Consider the following 9,461-nt stretch of genomic DNA (forward strand, 5'->3'; position numbering starts at 1 on the left):
ATCTTTGAAGATAGCCAATGTACATTGTACATCCAGTGCTTAAGAAACCTGGCTCAGACCGTAACTCTCTTCAAAACTTCAGGCCCATATCGAATCTACCTTTTCTCTCCAAGGTTTTGGAACGTGTCGCTTTCTCTCAACTCACTGATCATCTTGATGACAACCAGTTACTCGATAACCACCAATCAGCATATCGAAGTAACCACAGCGTTGAGACTGTCTTAGTGGGTTTGACAGATATGATCTTGCGAGAGATGGACCACGGTAGGGTGACTGCACTGGTTCTTCTCGATGTTTCAGCGGCATTCGACACTGTGAAGCATTCTGTCCTTGCTGAGCACTGAAATGGTTTAGTTCTTACCTCAGCGACCGTCATCAGTGTATCTCTGTCAATGGCACAAGATCCCCTCCAACTCCTCTAACACATTGCATCCCCCAAGTCTCTGTCGGAGGACCGCTCTTGTTTTCTGTTTACACACAACCACATGGAGCTGTCATCCATTCGCATGGAATCAACTTCCACTCATACGTGGATGACTTTCAGTTGTTCATCTCATTCTCCCCAACCGATGACATCCTGGTTTCAGCACTAAACCGCTTCAACAATGTGTGTCAGATGTCAAACAATGGACGTCTCAGAATAACCTCAAACTAAACAATGACAAAACCGAATTCATGCTCCTTGGTTCCAAGTCCACCCAGAGGAAAATATCTTCTAACCAACCCATCAATATTGGAGATTCGGAGATCACCCCCAAGGAGAAGTGCCGCAACCTGGGTGCTGTCATTGATTCAGGGATGACCCTCAATAGCCATATTTCTTCCATATGGGAAGGTCTTCGTTTTCAACTGCATAAAAATCTGTCACACATCCGCAAATACCTCACTTGCAAGACGACTGAATGCTTGGTTCACTCTGTCATATCTTCTCGACTGGACTTTGCTAACGCTATCCTGATTCACCTACCAGATCATCAAATCCGTCGCCTTCAGCGCCTTCAGAACTCCGCCGCCAGATTAGTTACACTTACCAGAAGATCTTCGCACATATCCCCTGTCCTCAATGCACTTCACTGGCTTCCTGTACATCAGCGAATAGTCTTCAAGGTGTTGGTTCTGGTTTTTCGCACTCTCCATGGCACAGCACCAACCTACCTACAAGACCTGCTACAATGCCATGAACCGAACCGACGCCTTCGCTCCTCTGACACAAACCTTCTCCGAGTACCCCTCTCTCATCACTCCTGGGGAAACTGCTCTTTCTCTCGGTCTGGTCCTTGCCTATGGAACTCACTCCCCATCAAACTCAGAAAGGAAACTTCCTTCAACACTTTCACACCAGCTGCTTCTCCTTCTGTTTATTTTGTTTAATTAGTTCCTTCAGTTGTTAGCTTAGTTAGGGTTCCTGCGCCAGGAGTGTCACCTGTGACGGACATGGCGCATTACAAGTTTCCTTTATTATTATTATTTATTATTGGTGTATCTCTTTTTTTTCTTCTTATTTACAATGTATAATCTTGCTGTATTTTGCTTATCTCTTTTTAGCTTAATGTTTATAATGTGTAAATATTATTATCTAACTACATATCAGCAATTACGAACATCTCATACAAAAAGGGGTTCTGATGATTTAACTTTTTCATGTGCTGACAAGTTGCTAGCAATCGGTTTAAATCCCTTCAGAAAAAAATAGTTGTAAAACGAAGACCACACAACCACACAGTTTTCTGGAGGGAAAGAAGACTCTTGATAGTGCTATTGTGACAATTAGTGCAGCCAGATGATCAATTTATCACTAAAAATTTTGCATGAAAGGTGAAAGAACTAAAGGATTATGGAAGAAGTGTTAAACACTTATGTGTTTCAGCACTGTAATACTCAGTACTTTCCCCGAGTCCTGTGAAACAAATATCACAGGTTTATTACTCGGGTGGGATTCGAACCCACAACCTTTGCAATTCTAGAGCAGTGTCTTACCAACTAGACTACCGAGATTGCCCAGTAGCTAGAGGCAGTTTGAATCCTATGTTTTAGCAGCAGAGCGGCAACGATATAATAGATGTTAAATTTGCATCGAGGATAACGAATATTAATTTTGGTCTTTACCCATACACCGATGTGTGTTAGCTCTGTACACTCAGTACTTCCGCGAGTCATGTGAAAAAATATCACAGCGAATTACTCGGGTGGGATTCGAGAAGTGTAGTTATAAAATGTATTAAACTATTACTTGATCATGTACAATGTAGGTAAGAAACCTATGGACACAAATTTGTAAAGCTGTACTGTAGTGTATTTTTTCATCATCCAAACCAAACACATTGAGTTTGCTACGTAAATTAATGGCTTCTTGAAATTGAAAATTGAAACATCAGGCCATTACCTACATGTAGTTTATGTACATATTAAGGGTATAGTACATTTAATAACCCTGGGGTGGACTTCACAAAGGTAGTCCTAACTTAGGACTAGTCCTAGGCAATGCTAAGAGATAGGACTGGTCCTAAATTAGGACCAGTAACTCATCCTAACTTAGGACTGGTCCTATCTCTTAGCATTACCTAGGACTAGTCCTAAGTTAGGACTACCTTTGTGAAATCCACCCCTACATTGGTATGTTCAGAGTGACAAAAAAAACTGTTTCTTTAATTTTTTTTTTCATAAAAGTACTGTACACTATTTCTCCATGGGTATGTTCATAGTGACTTAAAGGCAGTGGACACTATTGATAATTGCCAAAGACCAGTCTTCTCACTGAGTGTATCTCAGCATTATGCATAAAATATAACAAACCTGTGAAAATTTCAGCTCTTGAAATTGGTCGTCGAAGTTGCGAGATAGTACATGAAGAAAAAAACACCCTTCAGATGCTTGATTTCGAGACCTCAAATTCTAAATCTGAGGTCTCAAAATCAAATTAGTGGAAAATTACTTCTTTCTCAAAAACTACGTTACTTCAGAGGGAGCCGATTCTCACAATGTTTTATACTATCAACAGCTCTCCATTACTATTTACCAAGTAAGTTTTTATGCTAATAATTATTTGGAGTAATTACCAATAGTGTCCACTGCCTTTAAGATGACAAGCAACCTAAAAAGCTGCATCCAAAAGGCTGGTCACTAAGCTATTCCACAGGAAGGTGTATTAGTCCCGAGGTGAAACACTTTTGGAACGGACTCAAGAATCTGCGTTAATAATCACATATAATTATGACCAAATTATGATCAAAAGAGAGACTTTGGCAGTTCGCAATAACTTTAACGACAATCACAGACGCTTCACCAACAACCAGTAACTTGTTAAAACTGCACAGTGTGTGTGACATGCTGTGCATCAAAACCCACAGAGGGATCAGCAAACTGATAAAATGATTTTTTTTTTTGACAACGCACACATTTTTAAATAAACATCTGTAGTGTCAGTAACAGACAGTAAATGAATTGTAGTGTGTACTTTTTAATGTCACACACCAGGGGATCGCTTATTGCCTCAAGTTTCGCACGGAAACGGTGGACATTTTTTTCTTTTCTTCTTCTACCATATATTCCTGTACAACACAGGTGGTTTATGAGTCATAACATTAATGAGTTCTGTATGAGAATCTTACATGAGGTGGGAATGATGTACCTCGTGTGCCTCAATGACTATCCCACGAGGATTGTAAAAACTGGGATGATACAGTACACATGACGATATATTTTAAAGCTCATCCATCACATCTGCACCAAGAGACCCCAAAAATTGACTGTGCCTTGCTGTAGAAATTTTGTTTTCAAACACAACTTGGTCAGTATCATTCCATCATCTAGAACTGAGCTGTTCGTGGGTAATTTGATTGTGTCCTTCCCCATAAACTTTTTTTTATAATAAACTACACAGTTTACTAGCCTGATGGGTTACTTTTTAGAAAGCTTTAAAAGCGCAAGGCCTGCTTGAACAATTTGCATAAATATAGAATGTTTGTGGATGTGCAGAGTACATTTTCTTTGGATTAATTTGTTGTCCTTCTTTACATTAAAACTGAAATGCCTGCAGATAAGAAAGCAGGCCAATTAATGCCAACCTAAGCCTTTGTTGAACTGTTGTTTTACTGGAGACACAAGTCTTGATGCAAAATTTGTAATTTTAACAATTCAATATTTGTATACACTGTACATGAAATGCCACACAAATTCAAATAACATTCAGGCTTGATGACTGTGGGGATATAAAAATACATTATGTTTGAACAATTCGACTAAAACTGACTCATAATCACACATTTTACCTCCCCACCACCAGAAAACAATGATCTCCTAACTGCAGAGTCAACAGAAACACCCCCCCCCCTCCTCCACCCTGAACTCAAAGGAAACATTTACCATTATTCCCCTTTAGTGTTCCAAACAGCCAACGCATCGTTCCATAACAACTCATCAACCACTGATGGACTGACGGTCGATCGTGTATACAACACCTAGACCTGAAATTTTATCTTTGAGGGGAAAGAAAATTTTTTCAATTTGCAAAGGGCAATTCCATTGCAAAAATGTTGAAGTCTATTTGAAACTTTTTTTTTTTTTTGGGGGGGGGCATCAAGGCCAACCTTACCAGGGCAATAGACGCCATATGGCCTCAGTGTAATTCCAGGCTTCAACACCGTATGTACTTTTCACAGGGTCACAACCTGTCAAGGATGCCATTCACAATAATAGCTATACATGTAGCTAATGATGTGTTTCACAACACTTGGCCTTCTTATACAATACAAATTTAACGTTTAAAGGGAAAGTATGGTTGTTTTTATTCTGTATTTTATGTAGATGTATACAGCCAAACTAACATTATTTCATTTCAAAAAGGCGAACAATATTGAATATAGTGCAGGCAGAATATTTATTAATAGGAATACACAATCTCGGAAAGACAATACTTACAGTTTTAAAAGGGTTATCAGATTCAACTTTTGGGGCATAATGTTTTTGACATTTATAGCCACTTTACTTCAAAGTGAAATGATTTTAAAAGTATTAAAAAATGCTTTTATCAATGCTGCTGTACTTCTAACCAAGTAAGTTTTTAATGGCATTATTTTATGCACTGCATGCAAAATTAGTGCCATTGTTGTTCCACAATAAATGTTTTTTTCTCACTATATTCACAATAATTTTATGTGATATTTGTACAGCAAATTTTTTCTGTTAGAATTTCTGTAGGGAAACGAACCCACATCCTGGCGCTCTTCCTTAACAGTGGTCCGCTGGCCAAATGCCAGTTAAAACAACACCCAAGGATCAGTCAAAAGTCTCCCCAAGTCGTCCGGCTGGCTAGTTCAGTGTTGTAAAGCATCCCCCGTTTCATTTGAAATATTGAGTTAGTGAAAAGGCTACTGCTTTAGTGAAATGACAAGCTAACTGGTTCTGCTGGCTAGATGTTTAGGGCAATAATGAAACCTCCCTGCACTCCAGAGCAATTGCAGTATGTCTAAACCACGACAAGGTGCTCCACCGCCAGGTGTTATGAACCGCATTGCGAGCACTACAAGGTGCTACACCACAAGGTGCTACACCACAAGGTGCCACACCACAAGGTGCCACACCAAAGTGTTACACCACAACGTGCCACACCACAAGGTGCCACACCACAAGGTGTTACACCAAAGTGTTACACCACAACGTGCCACACCACAAGGTGCCACACCAAAGTGTTACACCACAACGTGCCACACCACAAGGTGCCACACCAAAGTGTTACACCACAAGGTGCCACACCACAAGGTGCCACACCAAAGTGTTACACCACAACGTGCCACACCACAAGGTGCCACACCAAAGTGTTACACCACAACGTGCCACACCACAAGGTGCCACACCAAAGTGTTACACCACAACGTGCCACACCACAAGGTGCTATACCATAAGGTGCCACACCACAAAGTGTTACACCAGATTGTGCCATACCACAAAGTGCCACATACATCACAAAGTGATACAACACAAGGTGCTACACACCACAAGGTGCCACACCGCTGAACTTACACCAATTTCGCAAAATAGACTAATGTTACCAGTCAAAAATATAGTACCACAGGTACAGTCTGTAAATGGCATCCCGCTAATTCTTGTTTAGCCAAAATGTACTTGGCAATACCTTCTGCTCTACTACCAGTAACTCTTTGAAGATGGGCCCTGGGTGATGTCTCAGCCAGTGTTATTCATCATAGGAATTCAAGGCCTGGAATTTCATTTTTGAAGTTTGAGAGGGCAAGGCCATGCCCCATTTTATCCAAAGGACATTTCCAATGGAACAATCTCAAAGACTCTAATGGGAAACTTCTGAGGGGGCACCGAGGCCAAAATCAGGGACAACAGAAGCCATGGTCCTGGTTTTTGAGGCCATGTCCTCCCTTGCCCTGGTCTTGACCGTGGAGCCCCTTTAAATGTTTCCCATAAACCTACTACATTTCCAAACGGAAGTGCTCTTTGCAAAATGAAAATAACTGTGATGAAATTCCAGGTCTGATGGGTACAATTGGACTTCAGTGCCAAATATTAGTTCCAAACTGTGATTTTTCTCTTCTCTATTTTTTACCAAAAAAAGTTTTCAAATATGCTTTAATGAAAATGACATTTTCACATAAATAAACTAAAAATTATAGTGTAGATTGCCAGCCTTATTATATACAAAAATTATGTCACATTTTCCAATTAGGTTCTGATCCATAGTCATGGGTTATTATTTAGTATTATGTGTTATAAAACTTATAGGCCTAGTATTCAGTAATCTAATCTACATACATGTACTATTACTAATGTTTTACACAATGCAACTCTTTGACCCTGGCAGACACGCTCTTAGCATTTTGAAAATGAAAATACAATACTCTTTTTTTAAATAATAAATGTGTACATATAAGTACTACAAAATAAAACAGCAACATTCAATAAGCAGTATTAACTAGACTTTTGATTAACTGTTTACTTATAATCATTATGTTTTTGGCGGGGTGGGTAAGGTATAATTTAAAATCCAAGTAAGGTAGGAATTTTTGTAGGCTTGCAATATATGGACATAGCACAAAGATTTTCCAAAAGCATTGGGAATTGTATTAGTATTATTAGAATCATAGTTGTTGTTTGCAGGAGATGTTTAGATAATTTATTTTCTTTGAAGTGTAAACAGCGCAGGCTGGCAACATCCAATTAATAAACAATATAAGTTATCATTTTGTGTTTTTTAGAAAACTGTTTTTTTAGTTAGTACATACATTAGAATCTCCGGGGGGACGGTAGCGTAATAAATTTGTTTTGCCAATCGCAATACAGGCTGGCTATGTCCATTTCATCAACATGTCATTAGCATTTTGATTATTTTTTTTCAGAAAACCTTGTGAATTATATTGTTTGCTTACAAAAAACAAATGTACCAGTATGTTTTCAGGGGGGGTACATTATTTGTTTTTCTTGAATTGAAGCAAACACAGGCAGCCAGGCAATATCCAATTTATCAAGCATGGTCTAAATTCAGGAATGTGCATTATTGACGTGCTGGCCATCGTAAATAAATGATCTCAAGGATTTGCAACCAACGAATACAATAGCATTGGTATGTCAGCCATTCTTGTCTGTTTTCTCTTATCACGTTTCTACAACACACACACACACTACGTGAAATGTGAATAATAACCATGCAGGTTGTCCATTTACCGTGTGTGGTGCATGCACCATCAATATGATTATGAAAGTCTGTCCTTTTTTTTATTAGGTATTGTTGACAGAAACATAAGCATAGAAAATGTAGATCATGTATACTTACGGTCTGGTCTATCTGTTTCTACCATTGTCGCAGCCCGTGAGAGGACATCTAATGGCGTTTCCATACTGCTGAGTGCTGTGGAATAATTCTGTAGGCAAAACGCAATCAATCGATGTCGAGTATCTCTGTATGCTGGTTTTACTGCGCGAATCCCAACGAACGCAAGGTGTCAGTTCTGGTTTCACTTCCAATTCCACACACACAGACGAGGAAAAACGAGCAGATTATTTCACCGAAAAAGCCGAGAATTTTCCATCAACATGGTTAAAATCAATATCTTTGCTTGAGTCTCTTTTCAACTTGAAGGCTGGCTGAGCCGGGTTTAACTGGGACCCTGTACAGAGGGAGGCGAAATTCGGTAGTTATTGCACACCCGTAGAGGATTCGATCGTCTCATGCGCGGATCAAACAAGTTGCAATGAATGGAAAATATGTCAGGAATGAAGGTATGCACCTTAGGTGGGACGTTCCATTATACGTGGGTTTGTTCAGCTGGCTAATTTCAGAGGGGATGCATAATAATATGTCATCATAATATAATTAGCAAACCAAAGGCTCTATCCACAATATCGTGTAGTAAGACACGTCTTTATTATTGTTTAACAAAACATTTTAAGTTTATGAAGTCATGATTAAATTAACAGCGAAGAGTAACAAAGTTTCAAATTGTGTTTTCGATTGAACTTTGAAGTTACACCCATTCCGTAATGGTATTGGCTTTTGGGTGATATAAAAAGAGCGAAGGGTAAATCGTAAGCGCCTCGGTTCCCTAAAGAAAAAAATTCCAATGGTGAACTCTTGTGTTGACCCATCGCCTACAAAATGTGCATTGCACCTGGCCTAAGCCCCACTGCCGAATAGCTACTGCACAAGCAAGGTCTTTGTTGATAAAAGAACTGTGTTCAAATTTAAGTTCATTATCTTTAATCACTTGTACAACCATTACGCGTCATCTATGGGTCTAATAGTCTACATACAAACACTTTTTATAAAACAATGCCGCTCTCAAAAATGTTTAGACATAACATGGAGGTAGATGAATGTAAAAATGTTGCCGATCGAGCAAAGCAAACACCTACAGAGAAGTCTTTACCAAATTTATAGACAACACATGGAAGTGCTTTGTTTAACCATTAACCCTGCAACAATGGTATACAATACAATTATGATACAGGTGTCCGCCACGCACGTGCTATCTCCATGATCACACAGTGCGCATCCTTCGCATAATTAGACTTGGTTCAAGTCGGGTCTTGGTAACAAAACTGCATGGTCTGTCGGATAAAATAACCTTCGAAAGCTGTTTACTTACAAAGAGCGCCCTCTGTTGAACAGAGGCATGAAACATTAGCCTAACAAGATTTCCCACATTTTTTTGTTGGGTCCTAGCTCTATATGATTAAAGGCAGTGGGACTCAAAATAATTATTAGCACAAAATCTTTCTTGGTGACGAGTAATGGAGAGAGGTTGACAGTATAAAACATTGTGAGAAACGGCTCCCTCTGAACTGTAATAGTTTTCGAGAAAGAAGTAATTTTCAAAGAATTTGATTTCGAGACCTCAGATTTAGAATTAATTGAGGTGTCAAAATTAACCATCTAATGAAATGCACAACTTCGTGAGACAAGGGTGGTTTTTTTTTTCTTTCATTATTATCTCACAAGT

The 9,461-nt window shown here is 39.1% G+C and overlaps 1 protein-coding gene across 1 annotated transcript in view; it reads right to left on the minus strand.

Moving 5' to 3' along the window:
* LOC139954313 (transcription cofactor vestigial-like protein 4) overlaps positions 1 to 8,186 on the minus strand; it is a 43,718-nt gene extending 35,532 nt beyond the window's left edge. Inside the window, exon 1 of the mRNA XM_071954064.1 lies at positions 7,796 to 8,186. Coding sequence (XP_071810165.1) covers positions 7,796 to 7,859 — 64 coding nt within the window. The 5' untranslated portion in view covers positions 7,860 to 8,186. The remainder of the gene's footprint in view (positions 1 to 7,795) is intronic.
* Between the last annotated feature and the right edge of the window lie 1,275 nt (positions 8,187 to 9,461).

The sequence above is a fragment of the Asterias amurensis genome, chromosome 2 (genome assembly GCF_032118995.1).
Source record: "Asterias amurensis chromosome 2, ASM3211899v1".
Taxonomy (NCBI): domain Eukaryota; kingdom Metazoa; phylum Echinodermata; class Asteroidea; order Forcipulatida; family Asteriidae; genus Asterias; species Asterias amurensis.